Here is a 16,684-nt window from a genome sequence, read left to right on the forward strand (position 1 = left end):
GGTACACCCAGGTAGAGATTTTCAAATTGCTTTGCAATTCAAGAGCTAGAACAGGGTTATAGATACAGGTTTGGAAATCATTGATACATACATACATAGGTGATATTCTAAACTGGAGTGAATAAAATCATCTAAGAAGTGTATCTATAGAGAGAAGGTCATCAAGGACAGAACCATGAGGAATATCAACATTAAGTAACAGACTAGAGAAGAGAACCCATGAAAGGAAAATAATCTGAGAGATGGGATGAAGAGAGAGAGAAAACTTCTATTTAACCCTTTTAATCTTGTTTTTAATTATAATTAGTTGAGTATATATTGATCTCAGTCCTCACAGAGCTTTAACGTAGTGGAGGAGGCAACACCTTATTCATTTCTGACTCTCCAAAGCCATGCACAGTGCCTGACATTTAATATCCCTGCAATAAATATTTGTAAAATCAAATGGAATTGAAATCATGACTCCTTCCCCTTTTTGTTTTGTTTGCTTATTTCTGGAGTGTGCAGCATGCTGCTGATATTTTAAGTTCACAGTGAAAAATTATTTCAATGTGTTCTAGGCTTGGTCCCCTTCCAAACCAACCCCCAGGACAATAGTTTTCATTATAACCTTCTGTCTTTGCCATTCTGGATGGAATTGTCTGCACAGAAGTTATATACATATATGGGTATATCTATGTAACAAATAGCAGCACAGGAGCCCCCTGGGCTCCCTCAGGCTCTGGTATGACATATTTGAGCCATATAAATTCAGCTTCTCCTCTGGCATCTGTTAGCCGACTTGCAACTCCACCTCAGCAGTGGTCTCAGTTCTCTCAAAGCCGGGAAAGAGTGCAGTGTGCTGAGAGACCATGGCCAAGAATCCTCCAGAGAACTGTGAGGACTGTCACATTCTAAATGTAAGTTGATTCATATTTTTTCCCCTTTTGAGCAGAATCATGGTTTCACAGACTTATTGTACTGCATTGTGAACATTAGAAAGTGAAATCAAAAATGACTTTGAATTATGGCTTGCTATTTTAAGGATTATTGTGTATTGTTTTATTTTTCTCTGCTCTTTGCTTAGGCAGAAGCTTTTAAATCCAAGAAGATATGTAAATCACTCAAGATTTGTGGGTTGGTGTTCGGTATCCTGGCCTTAACTCTAATTGTCCTGTTTTGGGGGGGCAAGTACTTCTGGCTGGAGACACCCAAAAAAGTAAGTAAACGCACATTATTGTCCAGTGCTTCTGTTTTGAGTTTGATTGAATTTAATTGGTGATTGACATGTATGTTACTCTTAAAATAAAAACAATTAAGTCCTTTTTGTGTTTATTTCCTGGTGGTATAAAAAAATTGAATCAAGATTTAGCTCTCTTTTATTTGACTAATTATTTTGGTAAGGAAAAAAATGTGTTTTCTGTATTTTGGTTAGTAATGGTAAGATGTAGAATTACCCATTCTTTTATAATGCTTGGCTTTAAGGAGTTAATACTCTTCCTAGAAGCAAAAATTTTACTGTAAGAAGAAAATACTTTCCATCTTTCAATTATCTGGGCAGAAACTGATGGAAAAGTAATTATACCACCACATAAGAAAAGAAAAAACACCAGAAATGGCAGCAAAGCATTTTCAGGGGTTACGTTTCTCACTTAATGCATCTGCTGTGAGGACAGACAGAAAACTCCTTTTCAGAAGGAGCAATTCTCATACTTGAGTTCACATTTATTTATAACTTAAAAAAATAAACTAGAGCTTTTCCGCTCCTCACCAGCCATAATCGTCACTGTTCCACTGAGATAGTAGTGCCACAAAGTAGAAACAAGTGACACCAAGTCATAAATCACAGGTATCTCAGAAAGCTTCTGATATTTGGGTCATTTGGTGAAGCTTGGCTGACGATTGTAGTTGGTATTAGTGTTATTGTTATCCCTGGGCTCCTACGCAATGGGCAAGTTTAGATGTGACCGAAGGAAAATCATAGTCCTTTCATGGTAAAAATGTTTATTTCAAAGAGAATTAATAAATGTACAAGCTACAGGTGTGAAGATGGTTTTCTGTCTTTGCCACATTTTTCTCTCTGCTTGTAGATTGTTGTTACTGTTGTTATTAAATTGTTGTCATACGATGCTCGTTTCTATTTGGTAACAGGTTTAGGAAGGGAAAGGCACAAATCCAGGAACGATGATGAGAGACGAGAAGAAAATGGGTTGGCATGGACCATTAGGAGCCAAAGGAGCGATAGGAGTAGAGAGGAAAGAATATGGATTAATGTGGAAGGAGAGGCAGAGAGGGAGAAAATAGAGACTCAGCTGGACAAGTGTCCAAAAGAAAACAGAGAAGGCTGAGCCACCTTGGATTCTTCACCTCTGCTGCCATACCCTTTTTCGTTTAGTTCTAAGGGCTACCTTACTTTAAGTAAGAGGGAGAATGAAGAGCAAGGCAGCCTACTGTGTTTGTCTTCTCATTTACACCTTGTTTCAGAAAGCATTTCAGGCATCTCCCAATGCCTATAGTTAACCCTTTCAACCAATCTCTCTCTCGCTCTCTCTCTTTCTCTTTCTCTCTCTCTCTCTCTCTCTCTCTCTCTCTCTCTCTCTCTCTCTCTCTCTCTCATTGCTCCCTGCTCTGGAACTACTTACTGCTCACATGTCTTCCTAGAGAAGCCCCTATATTCAGGCTAGCAAGGTCAGCAAAGCAATTGACATCAGGAAGGAAACAGAAAATGAATAGGAATGCCAAAATGCATTCTGGTCCAAATCTGCTACCACTTAGCTAATTCACAAGGTGATATGTTGCCCTACAATTCAATTGGATCCTTTTGACATTTATAGAGGAGTTAGAGGACAATAAACCCTTTTGTTCTCCATGGCCATAATGTACTTAACTGAATGTGGTAGGTAGCTAGCCCTTTTGACCACCCATACACACATACCTAAATGTGGGGCCAGATGTCTTTTCTTGTTTTATTGTAGCTGCTGGTATTAACAATGCTATGCTGAAAGAGTTTATGTGTTTTCCTAAACTTAGAATGCTATTTTCCTCAGTGCAAACTGTAAATGACTAGGTGGGGAATTTGCTTTTTCTTGCAAGTTGCCAAACTCACTGACAGTGCCCATGGTCCCCTCTGCTTCTGTATTATACCATCTTTGCTTCTCACTCCAGTTCTCCTTTTTGATGGATTATGAGAAACAATCCTGTGATTCTTCAAACAAAAAGTAAAACCTAGTCAGTGCATGCACAGAAGAGGTGGGGTATGCTACTGGATGAAGGTTGTCAAGAACCAAATCTCTCATGAAGTAATCCATCTTGGGATGTAATTTTTCAGCAAAGGGAGTCTCAGAAATGAACAAAGTTATTACAAAGAAATCTGGTAAAAGACAATAGATGCCTCCTGGGGCAAGTTTTTCCACCTTGAGTAAAGATTGTTTGTTCTCCATTCCAGTGGGGAGTTGCAATTTATTGTCTTTGACATTTAAGTCTGGGCCTTCACCACAAGACCAGGCAGGATCCATTACAATCTAAGGAACCAGCTGGAGATATGTATGCTTCACTCAGTCTATTACTACCTTCAATTTCCATACAAAGAGCCCAAGAGACCATCTATGGTCTAACATATATGGTCTAATTATTGGCTAATACTGCCAATAAGCCTGCCTCCAAGCTGACTTATGAATCCTGGGAAGAGAAGCGTAGTCAGATTAGTATTAGAAGAAGAATTGCAGAGGAAAAGGAGCTAGATATCTCGCACAAATTAAAGACTCTCCCCTGGATGGATCTTGAGAGAGTAATGCTGAGCGAAACAAGTCAGACAGAAAAAGCAGAGAACCATGTGATTTCACTGATATGTGGTATATAAACCAAAAACAAGAAAAGAACAAGACAAACAAATGAGAAACAGAACCTCATAGACACAGACAATAGTTTAGTGGTTGCTAGAGGGTAAGGGGGGTGGGGGGTGGGGGGTGGGAGATGAGGGTAAGGGGGATCGAATATATGGTGATGGAAGGAGAACTGACTCTGGGTGATGAACACACAATGGGATTTATAGATGATGTAATACAGAATTGTACACCTGAAATCTAAGTAATTTTACTAACAATTGTCACCCCAATAAATTTAATAAAATAAAATTTAAAAAAAAAGAAAAAGAAAAAAAAAGAATATGACCTAGCAGGAAACAACAGTTAGATTAAAACCAAGCCTCTTCTGGACTTCCCCTTACAAGCCTGTGGGACCTATGGAGATGGTGGGCCGTTGGTGGAGAGAACTGTTGATGCTGTTGTGCTTGTGGATGTCAATGACTTATTTGCTTTCCTGGGGCTCCCTCTAAGCTCTTAGTGTTTGCTCCTCTAACCTCCACCACACCTCCTTTTTATTTTGTTTTTCAATAAACACTTGTTTATAATAAACAGTGTTTATTTAACATTCCACATCTGATGTTGACATTTCCATGCCAGGAGGTTCTCTCCCTCCTTCCATTACCTCCCACCTTGGTATATGCAAAAGATCCAAATTCTTGATCCCAAATGGGGAGTAAGCCATGCTTTACTCCCTCTCCTCACACACCACAGGCATGAGCACACGCATATATTTAAACACACATACACACACACACACACCAGAGAGAGAAAGGGATCAAAATAAAGTTAACCAACAAGGACTAACTCTGGGTGAGCTGTGGCACTCACTTACAGGCTTACAGCCACCCTAACCCACAGCCACATTTAGGAGCCATTTGAGCTGAATAAAAGCCAATCCATCAAGCTCTGTATTCAGCTTTCTTAACCTAGCAGAGGGGACATATTCAGTCCCAGAAATTTTTAGAGAGCATCACAACGAGGTTTCACTTCCAGGCAGTGACTGCCCGGGGATCTTTGAAGCAGATTCCCTGGAGAAACATTCTTGCTTAAAGCTCCCTGTATTACACATTTAACTTGAAACAATTAGAAGCAAACTCCCCAGCTAATTAATTCAACATGGAGAAAACGAGTTGGAAAAATCCCAGCCCTTAAACCGACAGTTTTTAGCTGTAGCACAGACCTTGTAGCCTATTGCCTTCAATATTTTGAAGAATGAGGCAGACCAATAATAAATTAAATAAATGAAATGCTGCTTTTCCTGCCATATCTAGGAATTTCCTGGTGACTTTAGGGTTGTTTAGAAACCATAAGTTCTAAGGCCCACACAGCTATCAACAGATTCCCGGGGATGTCCCCTCCACTTCTACATACTACCAACTTGAGATGAGAAGTGGGAGGGATAGGTGGGCATCTTTCTCTCCCCTACCCCCAACTCAACTGCAGACAACCGTTAAAACAGTCTCACTCAGGACTGCGAGCCTAATACCATCCTAGGCTGAAAATCCTTTGCTCAGAAAAGAACCTTCTTGCTAAGTCTGTGTTCAGCTATCCTGTGCCTGTTTGTCTAATGCTAGCATTGGCCAGAGACCAGCTTTCTTCACTCCCCTTCTAGGCACACAGGAGATACAACTTTCCTCACTGAGTTCCCTGGGCTTTCCTACACAGCAGTTTGATGGGTGAAATGTGGGCCCGGAGAAGCATTCACACCCTCAAGGAAAAACTTAGAGTGGTAGCTGGAATCTCTTTAGCACTGGGACTGAGCTTCGCCAAATAGTACCACATCAGCATTTTAAAAGAGAAGACTTTCCTACATTTAATTTTTCTCCAAAACCATCACAGGAGCAAAGTCCACCTTTGTACAGCAACTCTTGCTGGACCAGCTCTTGCTCTGAAGTACTCAGGGCCTCTCCAATTATGTAGAGCAGGACTCTGGCAACTATGGGCAGATTCTTATTCAGTCTCATTCTTCTAAGGCAGCATTTGCTGAGCAACTTATGTAGCACCAGCAAGGAAAGCCTGGGTCTTCAAAAGGAGTTGTTCTTTAGTGGCTGAGAGTGAGATTGTGGCTGTAAGGGGAAAGCAACTCAGGTGTTCAACAGGTAGTGGCAGTCCACTGGTCAACCTGACATATATCATCAACCCAGATCTGAGCAGATCTGATTTTGTCAGCTATTCAACATTGTGTCTGGCAATAGGTGGGAGATAAAGATGAGAACTGAAACTTGCCCAACAGCTTGTAAGTGGCAGAGTTGAGGCTAGGACTAGAACCTGGTCTGGGGATTCTTTCCACTATTTTTCAGCTGCATTTAAGAATAGTAGGTAGGTGGGGGAGGGAGTGAGTAGGGGAAAACTTCCCAGCCAGCTTTGGTTTGTAGATGAAAGAAATGTGCTTTTTTTTTCTTGTTGAAAAAGAGGAATGTCTGCTGCTTATGCCAGTGTTTTTCAGGGCTGAGAACTGGTGATTGAAGATGCAGAGGTCCAGCTTTGCATTAGAAACAATCTGTCTGATCTGTGTTGGTAAAGAAATACTCAGAGGCCTTTTAATTCCCACAGGCTAGGTTGGTAATAATATGGTACAATACATTCCCTTCCCTTCCTTCCAGCCTGACACCTGATCAGAGCCAGCTATTCTGAGCATTTATTTCACCGCTGGAGAGTGTACCTCATAAACAGACAGTAAAGGATGAAGGTGGAAAGAAACACAGCTAGATTAATCACAGGCTTCAAAAAACAAACCTAAGCCAAATGTCCTCAAATCCCTTTCAGGACAGGCTAAAGCTACTTGCCCCCCAAACAGATCCATCACACTGAGGTCTGAGGCAGTTTTACTCTTTATAAAAAGCTTTCTTTTCTGATCTCAGCAATTGTCACAAATTGAAGCAAAAAAAAGAAAAAACTGTGAAAGGGGGATGTTAGGGCTCATTTGCTGCCTAAGCGGAGGATTTAACTGGACTGAGGAAAGAATTCCTGGGCAGGGAAGAGAAATGAGTTTGTGTTCTCTCCATGTTTTGTCAGTGTGGTCTTCTGACATCTCTCACTGCCCGGGTTTAACCACATACCTATTTCATTTCACTTCTGAATCATATTTCACTCCACTGGCTTCCTTGCCCCATCCCAGTGTGCTAGTCCTTAGAGTTAAGACCAGTCTTATGTGTGGGTGGAGTATGAACCCATTTGAGTGGTGCTGGAAAGATGCCCTTGCCCCCCAAAATATCACTGATTCCTGGTGCCATTGTGCTTAAAATCCACCATTAGTAATCCATCCCTTTGATGGGTATTTGTTGAAAAAAATTGACAATTTTTTTTCAACAGACAAATACCCATTACTAACATCTTAGTATGAAGTCATTTGTCAGAATGATTTTTTCTTTGACACAAGATACCTGAAGCACCAAGAGATTCCTAGACAGGAGATAAAAGGTTAGAGAGAGATGGGGAGAGGGGGAAGAGATAGGAGGTACAATGTGAACAAACAGGATATGAAAAGTACAGAGAAAGGAGACTTGAAACACCAAAGATTAACTTTCCCAATCTGCCAACTTGGCAGAAGTATACTCCTCATCATACTCTATCTTTGCTCTGTCCTTCCTGGAATACAGCTGTGTTGGGGACAGTCTGAGTGAGATGAGCTATTGGGAGCCTACTCACACCTCTCTCAGGCCAGCCATCCTGTCTACCTTAGTATGCACCCGGAGAAGAAAAAAACATTTATTTAATCCTTCATCTTCAGAAAGACCCTCTCAGCCCCTGAGCCAGTGAGCTTAGCAGAGAGAAAAGTATTTCTGAGGCCAAAGGCATGAGCTCAGTGTCCATATGGGCCAGTGAAGCTTGCATAGCCATTACCCAGGCAATGTTCTCCACAGGGACCCGGGCGAGACAGTATGTCTGGATTTGCTCAAACTCATCCCCAAACAGTCCAAAGTGAACCACCAGCATCGTCTTCCTAGACAAAGGATAGTCTGTTCCAAAAAGACACCTTTGATAGCGGAATTCCATCTGGGTGAATATATATAGCTCCCTACCTGGATTCACGCATAAATGAAGTCATTCTGATCCTACTCTATTTAGCAACCTACCATTGCTAACAAAAAGGCAACAAGCTGGTTAATGAATATGATCAGAATGGACCCCTTCTCCCCCACCAACAAAACAAAACAAAACTATTTGAAGGAATGTTGAAATTAATCAAGATCGGCTGAGCTTGGCAGTTTCTAACAGTTTTCATCTAGCAAGGTATCCAAGTGGAGTGCATTGCCAATAGTGCAGGAAAACTCATTGCACAGAAGTACACTGAAATTCTAAATGTCACCAATATGGTTCCATAGTCTTCTACCAATGATTGAAAACACAGCCTGCATGTTCTCTTTTGCCCAGGTAGGCAGCCTTCCAACAACCCCTGGTTTCTAACCTCATTTTTCCATGCAATAATCCATCAGTGGTGCTACTGATGAAACAAACACCCCACCCCACCCTCAATGACTGGTGGTGTTGATATTTGTCTCAACAATGGGTAGTATTTCTAATGAATTCTCCCCTGTTGGGAGATCTGACAAGACTGGATCTGAAGTAGATGCCGCTCTCCTCTCCTTAGGTCAGGCTGACTGAGAGCTCAATTTGTTGTCCTAGGTAGAAGTTTCCCAAGCTGGCTGCAGAGCTGGAACTGATGACATATTTATAACTAGAAGCAAATAACAAGCCTAAAGGAATTTGCTACCTATCACAAACCAGGCCACACTTCTTGAGTTAACTCTGCAGTTGCTGGAAGGTTCTAAATACTGTTTTCCTTTGCCTTTTAAAATACAGTCTCTTAAAAAAACTTGTCTGTGATCAAAATCTCTCTTTAAGAAGATGAGAAATTGCTATGGGTGGGAAAAACTTATTCAACAAATACTTAAGTGCTGACCATGTCCAAGGAACTGTAGGGCTACTAAGAGGTAAAGGATATTGTCTCTTGTTCTCTTATTCAGCAACTACATAGACTTTTCACACTTGAAGTAACATTGCTTCTAAAAACCCTTCCAACTTGTTTTTCTACTTGAGTTGGGGAAAATTTGACCAGGTTAAACTAACATTCAGTCACAAACACAGGCAGACATTAAAAAACAACCTAAACTAGCACACGCTCTAATAGGCTGCCACTGAGAACTGTATCATTAGAAAGCAACATTGGCTCTGTAGATGACTTGCTTTTCAGGCTTTTAGTTTACCAATTTTTTTTTGTAAGGAAAAATGAGTAAGAAGAAACTTGATAGCTGAAGGCTTCCCAACAACAGGGATCAGAGAGACTTCCACGCGGCACCATCAGGTCTGGCCTGGTTTGTGACAGGTAGCAAATTCCTTTAGTCTTGTTATTTGCTTATGGCTATAAAAATGCTCTCAGTTATAGGTAATGGGCTTACTTCTAAACTGGGACACTGTAATACTGGTCCTCTTGGTCCTCAGAAAGAGAAGTGTCTCTTTTAGAGGATGGGACAGTCTGGGGTTTTATTTCAACCATTCAAAAATGACCTACCTAACAAGTAGCCTTTCCAAGGCACTCTTCTTGGGAAACTCCATATTACTTAGTGCAGGGCCCTTGACACAGTTGTTGAATTCTATATATAGGAGAATCTGGAGGACTTGAAGCCAATTGAATCAGTTTTGGAAAGCAGAACTCGGGAATAAACTGAGTGGGATTGGTTAGCCCATCAAAGAGAAGGTTAGGGGAAGGCAATACCTGTTTCCTGGAGTTTAAAGGGCAAAATTAAGCAATTGAGGTCAGGGTAAGACTACTACCTGATATTGGCCAATGGTAATATTAGTCTTCAGATTCTAAAAAGACACTGTGGAGCCAATATTAAAGCCTTGGAGAGACGAGGAGGTAAAGAGCAATACCTAGGCATTCTACATGTGTTTAAATATGTAGCCCTACTGAGCTTCATGGGAGAGAAAGGTGATCCATGAGCACTTGGAAAGGCAAGTGGTAGCATAAAGAAACAGCAAAGGTTTTAGGGGATCCGTCTGTTCAAGACAAGGAAGCTATACTTTACAGGCTGGTTTGCAAAACACCACTTGCTATTTACCAAAGCTACCAAGAAAACCGTTGGGATTCTTCATTCAGTAACTTGGCTTGAATACAAAATATTGGTTCACAAGAGATCCCCATATCATCAGCTTCAATGTCAAAAGCACCTCACTTTAATCTCGAGTCTCAGAGAATTCCCAATGGCAAGCTCCTGAGATGGCGCCTCACTACAAAAGTTCTGAAAAGAGAAGTTTGCCCCAGATATTACTCAATTAAAGTGTCTTATGAAGGGACACACTGAGTATCTTAGAGCTTGTTTTCCTCTGTTGTCCTAGACATACGACATGGAGCACACTTTCTACAGCAACGGAGAAAAGAAGACGATTTACATGGAAATTGATCCTGTGACCAGAACCGAAATATTCAGAAGTGGAAATGGCACTGATGAAACATTGGAAGTACATGACTTTAAAAATGTAAGTTAGATATTTTCCCCGTAAGATTTCCCATTTAAAAATATTAGAACATTTATAGTTGAGTTGAAAATAGCCTGTAGCCTCCATTTAATTTATGAGACAAAGCTTTCCCTTTGAATTCAAATTTTGCCAGACTAGGGCCCTGACAGATCATGGAACTCATAAATTGTGGCTATTTCAGGGTTGCTGTGTTTTTTGTTGTTTTTTAATCTGTTTTATAGGGCTACACTGGCATCTACTTTGTAGGTCTTCAAAAATGCTTCATCAAAACACAGATCAAAGTGATTCCTGAATTTTCTGAACCAGAGGAGGAAATAGATGAGGTATGTAAGAATAATGGTGGTAGTAAAAGCTACCATTTATTGGGTGCTAACTATGTGCCAGACATTGTACTAAATATTTTACTCTCATTTGATTCTTACTTGGACCCTATAGATAAGTACTATTACTATCCCCATTTTCAGATGAGGAAACTGGGACTCAGAACCAAAAAGTGACTTGCCCAAGGTCACACAGCTAGAGAGCAGCAGATTGGAATCTTGAAGTCAGGCCTTAAAAAAATAAATTCATGCTTTTAGGTACAACACTGTACTTTCATACCTGGGTAGCCATTAACATTATATAGCTTTGCTCCCAAACCAAAGATTTCTAGTTAAGTGGGGTGAACAGTAGAACAAAATCAATCCAGTCTAAGGTAAAGTCCTAAAAAGAAAAGTTCCAAGGCACTGGGGATCCTGCCACTTTTGTAATACTGTGACATTCACTATTTTAAAGATTTTGGTTGATTCACCTTACCATTTTATGCTGGGCTGCTAATGGAATAATCCATTTAATCTCACTAGGAAAGGCTAAATCAAAGTAAGAACTACAGTGTAATACAATTTCTCTGAAAACATACTGCTAGGCCTGGGTGAGGTAATCTAGGGTACTGGAGTAATCACTGAATGGCCCCTGAAAGCCTAGGGAGAGATGGAGGATTATTGCCTAAAATAAAGCCATCAATAAAGCCCTTGAGGCTCTTAATTTTTCCTTGAGATTCTGTCTGCAATCACAGTATGTTGTTATCAGTTGAGGAAGAAGGGGAACCTTAGCTAAGGCCATATTGTGACAGCATACCCACATCGTAGCCAGGAACAAACAAATGTTTATTTGGCTTGTTTTAGAGTTTAACTGGCAAATCTAAAATGATATTATAGCAATGACATGGTTGCTTCTTTATATACTATAAATACCTCTTTTCTCTTTCTTCTCTTTCTCCTCTGTCCTTTTTCACTTTTCTCCTACCCAGCTCTCTCTATCTTAATTCTCATCTACCCATTTATGCTTTTCTTATTTTGGGGGTGGTGGGGTGGGGAGCACTTTTTCCTTTCTCTTACCCAAGTCTCAGACCTGTCATGGGCTCCCATGGGCATGCTACTGATCTCCTCATGGCCAGAAAAGTTACAGACCCCTATTACTAGAATTTCCCCCAAAGAAGATGATCTACTCCCAAGGTCTGCAGTAGTGAAAAATTGGGGAGATTTGTTTTTTTCAAATATGTAGAAGTTAGATGCATCTGAGGATTAGAATAACTTCCAGGATATTAGAATTACTATAGGAGGCAAGGGTAATATGAAAGTAGAGTGACTAGGATAAAATCTACTATACCCAATATCATATGCTGCATTTTGCAGAAAATAATATAAGCATTTGAGTAGGGCCAGCCAGTAATGAGAGTCCAAACTGACACGACAGTATTTATTTTCTGAAAAAAATAAATAAATAAATAAAGGCAAAGGCCCATAATGTCTGGTTCTAATTTATTCTTCAGTTATTTTTGCCAAATCTTTTAAATAACACAAGTATTCATCTCGTGATAGTGAGATTACTTTATCTTCAAGATAAACCTATTTTTTATATTCAGGCTACGGATTTTTTTATGAGACAAATTTGTGGTCCTGAATGACAAAAACCCTCTTAGTCTGTATTTTCCTCACCTCTGTATCCATGGTTCGTGTATGTTAAACACGCAGAGCAGGTACATAAATAGCCCTGATTTTGCTAACAAAGCTAGTCAGCATATCAACTTCATTTTATACAGTCCCTTTCAATGCATCCCAAGGTCTTTACAGACTCAAGGGCAAAGGAGCTAAGACTGGAGTTTTAAATGACTAGGGTAAGATTATACAAAGCCAGATCTCAGAGAATAAAACACCAAAATCATAAAGATAAAAAGAAACAAAATTGAAAAGGAAAAACCTTATTAGGAGAAAGGGGAAACATACTGACACACAAAAGACAAATGAGTAAGAAAGAACTAGGTATACAAGACAGCTACTTCCAATACTAGAAACCGAAAAAGAAGGTGGCTCTCTTGATAATATAAGAAAATCTACCTAAAGAAAGAACACTTTGTGAGACAAACTACGCATCTAGAAGATGAAAGGAGTAAAATAGTGGTGAGGCCAGTGAAGGCACAATCTGGAGTCATGACTTTAAAACTAAAAGGACATTTTTTTGTACTACACCTGGTTAGCATTAACAGGCAAATCTTGAAAAACCAAAATATTAGGTTCGGTTGTTATTTCATTGATCTCACCAATTTTGATTGTGGCAGTTTTTTTCAGTTTGAGATCAAATCTGGCTTGCAACCCTAGCTGCAAACCTAAAACAAGGCAGGCACTCGCAACATCCATTTAAGCGTAGAAGAGAAAAAACAAATGCAAACCACTCAGGATTCAGAAGCCCAAATTAAAACATACATGGCCCAGATAATGAGGGAGAGCCTTCCTGACTTTAAGTGAAAAGGTAGTAGACAAGGCTCCTGTCTCAGTGAGCAGCCTTACTGTTAAAAGACAAATGGGTTGTTAACTCTCCCAAGGGCATCTACTGTATGCAAGGCACATAGCTAGTTCACTGGCAGCCCTGGGACTGAGATTGTTATTCAGATTCAAACTATAACTGGGTTTGTTTGTTTTTCAGTAGCCCATAATGTCTCACTCATTTGATTAATTTCTCTGCCCATCCTCACCCTGAACTACTTTCTTCTCTCAGAATGAAGAAATTACCACAACTTTCTTTGAACAGTCAGTGATTTGGGTCCCAGCAGAAAAGCCTATTGAAAACCGAGACTTCCTTAAAAATTCCAAAATTCTGGAGATTTGTCATAACGTGACCATGTATTGGATCAATCCCACTCTAATAGCAGGTATGGCCACCACCGTCTCCTCCTCCTCCTCCTCTTCCCAAAGTCAGTAACAGGTTAATGTTCCCAGCATTCAGAGACTATATTTCTAGAAAAACAAATGATCTGCTTACATCTTCTTAGATGAAAGTGTATATGCCGACTGCCAGTGAGGAGGGAATTTTTCACAGCCAACTTATGAATCAGATAAATTAATGCTGACAGGCTTTTAAATATCCCAGCAAAGGTAACACCACCCTAATGTGACCAGTGATGGCAAAAAGCTAATCTGTCTTTCTTTGTACATCTATATTCATTGCAGTCAGGATACCAGACTATTGCTCAAACCTCTGTGTGCCCAACCCAAGACCAGAAGAGAAAAGGACCAAAACAATGCTCTATTGTCTCAAGAAGGATTGTCTTTGTCAAATGGTGGCATTCTCCCCAGAAGATAGGACAGTCATTGCAAAACAAATGTCTTTGTGGCTGTTTTAGGAATCACGATAAAAGTAATTGAGGACTAGAGGTCCAGAGTAGAAGAGTCCAGCTCTAAATTTCCAGTGAGCCCACAGAGAAGACAAAGATTCCTGGATGCCTTATTCTGCCCCGCTAATGTAGAACTTGCCTCCCTGGTTCTGGACAACATACATCACTATATTACCCAAGAGAGGACATTCTAACCAATGCAGGCATCTATTGGTACTCCTTGGCCTTAGAAAAGGGCAACTAGATGCAATGTGGTATACTGGGTTGGATGCTAGAACTTCTGCTTCAGTGTTCTTTTTCTAAAGGACATTAGAGGAAATAATGATGCAATCTGAACAAAGTCTATGGTTTATAGTATTGTACCAATGCTAATTTCTTGGCTTGATTATTGCCTTATGGTTATGTAAGATGCTAACATTAGGGGAAACTGCGTGAAGGATATACAGGAACTCGGCACTATCTTTGCAACTCTTTTTGTGAATCAAAGATTATTTCTAAATAGGAAGTTAAAAAATGTATGACAGGAAAGAGGAGAGGAGAGGAGGTCAGAGGGCACTTAATTAAATCAGGCAACCAAAAAATATTTGAATACCTACCGTGGATAAAATCAGTGGGGGAGACTCAAAGGTCCTCTGTCCTTAGTTTTTAATTTAGTATGCAAAAGAGCAAGTGCATGATGCCAAATGAGCAAAGCAGTCTGTGTCCACGTAAATAGTCCGATTTCTTTCGGAAAATCTTTTTTTTTTTTTTTATTAAATTTATTGAGGTGACAATTGTTAGTAAAATTACATAGATTTCAGGTGTACAATTCTGTATTACATCTTAAAATATAAGCTGGAGGATCTTTGAAAAGTAGTCACGTATGCTAAATGATGGCAGAGAGAGGACTCAAGGAAAATCTCTACCCCCAAATGCTATTCCCCAAGAGCGTCTTTTAGAAATGTTTGAAAGCAGTTTTATATTTATTTCTGTATCTATCCCAACTTTGTATTTATTACCTTAGTTTCAGAGTTACAGGACTTTGAGGAGGATGGTGAAGACCTTCACTTTCCTACCAATGGAAAAAAAGGGATTGAACAAAATGAGCAGTGGGTGGTCCCTCAGGTGAAGGCGGAGAAGATGCGTCACACCAGACAAGCAAGTGAAGAAGAACTTCCAATAAATGACTATGTGAGTTATGTTCCTGTTATTCTTGTTAGAGGAAAAACAAAGAACCCTCACAAAACACACTACCCCTCAGATCAAAATCATTGAAAGGAGAATGGTCATTGTTGTAACAAAAAAATATTTAAAAAACTTGGAATCCCAAGAGGCTCATTCAAAATCAGTCTTGATGTCTATTGAGGTATCTCTCCATGATCAGGCTAAGGAACTTTGTTTCTCACCAGTCCCCAACTCATATAGTTTTATAGTCCTCCCCTGCTTGGTGGGCCTCTTCCTAGTGACCCTTTCCCTCCAACACTGGCTTCTTCTTCTTTCAGACTGAAAATGGAATAGAATTTGATCCCATGCTGGATGAGAGAGGTTATTGTTGTATTTACTGCCGTCGAGGAAACCGCTACTGCCGCCGCGTCTGTGAACCTTTGCTAGGTTACTACCCATATCCATACTGCTACCAAGGAGGGCGGGTTATCTGTCGTGTCATCATGCCTTGCAACTGGTGGGTGGCCCGCATGCTGGGGAGGGTCTAAGAGCAAGTTTGAGCTCCTTGCTTAAATTTCTGGCAGCCTACATATAATAAATGCATGCTATTCAATGAATTTCTGCCTATGAGGCACTTGGCTCCTGGTAGCCAGTACTCTGGAATTACTTGTAAGTAATTCCTCTCTCATGTTCTAATAAACTTCTACATCATCATCAATGGCCTGATTGCTGCTGAACACACTGGGTAAGTGTTTGCTAAGATTATTTCCTGCAACTGAGATTGAACAGATCTGTCTAACATGGATGACAACAACAGAAACTTGCAATTTCATCAGGTTTGGGGAGTAGGAAAGGGCAGAGCATAAGAATTCTCAAATACCATGTTTTATTGTGCTGTATTGAGAAAGTGGAAATGAGAGGCTGATGATAAAAATGTCCCTATAATTAATGCATAAAAACTTGTCCTTTTGTGCATAGCCCCAATGTTTAATTATGTGAGAGACATATTGTGGACTTGCTTAAGCATCTATTAAGCTGCTGGACAGGCTGTGAGTCACAGCAGGCCAACACTAAAATATTCCAAGTGTTCAGACTCAGCAAAGGAGAAAGCTAACCTAGCAAAAAAGGGTCCCAGGCTCTCCTCCTGTGAACAGGAACTCAACTTTGGACAAATTCAACACTTCATAACCTTCAGGTCTGACTTCTCTTTAGATCAGCGTCTGGTTACATAACCTTCCAAGGCAATTGTCTGGAAAAGGTGGACCCATAAATATCATTCAGAGAAATAGGCATCATAGGAAATTATTGAGGTGAGGAATCAAATGTGATTTTTTTGTCCTCCAAAACCACAAGGAACTAGCAATATGCCACTTTCTTAAAAGGAAGGGTAAGGCCTAGTTCCCGATCACCTTGGGGAGGCAGGAAAGGCAAAGGAGAGGGAAAAGTAGTTAGAGGGTGATGTTAACCTTGATGTCTCAGCCAGTTCTAGTTTCAAAATTCCTGTTTGACCAATCTGTCACCCCTTTCAGTTTCATTTGAGGGTATCTCTGCATTGCTCAACTTCAAAGTT

At 40.2% G+C, this 16,684-nt stretch overlaps 1 protein-coding gene across 2 annotated transcripts; it reads left to right on the forward strand.

The window, feature by feature from the left end:
- The first annotated feature begins 590 nt into the window (after positions 1–590).
- On the forward strand, positions 591–15,828 carry TNMD (tenomodulin). 2 transcript variants are annotated; one of them, XM_019716631.2, is made up of 7 exons: positions 595–899; positions 1,067–1,198; positions 10,182–10,322; positions 10,544–10,645; positions 13,356–13,509; positions 14,975–15,141; positions 15,453–15,828. In XM_019716631.2, the coding sequence occupies exons 1-7, from the start codon at positions 852–854 to the stop codon at positions 15,660–15,662; spliced, it is 954 nt and encodes a 317-aa protein (XP_019572190.2). In that variant the 5' UTR covers positions 595–851; the 3' UTR covers positions 15,663–15,828. The 2 variants fall into 2 exon arrangements, with proteins under 2 accessions (XP_019572191.2, XP_019572190.2); XM_019716632.2 differs by lacking the exon at positions 10,544–10,645 and having other exon boundaries at positions 591–899.
- The last annotated feature ends 856 nt before the right edge of the window (positions 15,829–16,684 follow it).

The sequence above is a fragment of the Rhinolophus sinicus genome, chromosome X (genome assembly GCF_036562045.2).
Source record: "Rhinolophus sinicus isolate RSC01 chromosome X, ASM3656204v1, whole genome shotgun sequence".
Lineage (NCBI taxonomy): Eukaryota > Metazoa > Chordata > Mammalia > Chiroptera > Rhinolophidae > Rhinolophus > Rhinolophus sinicus.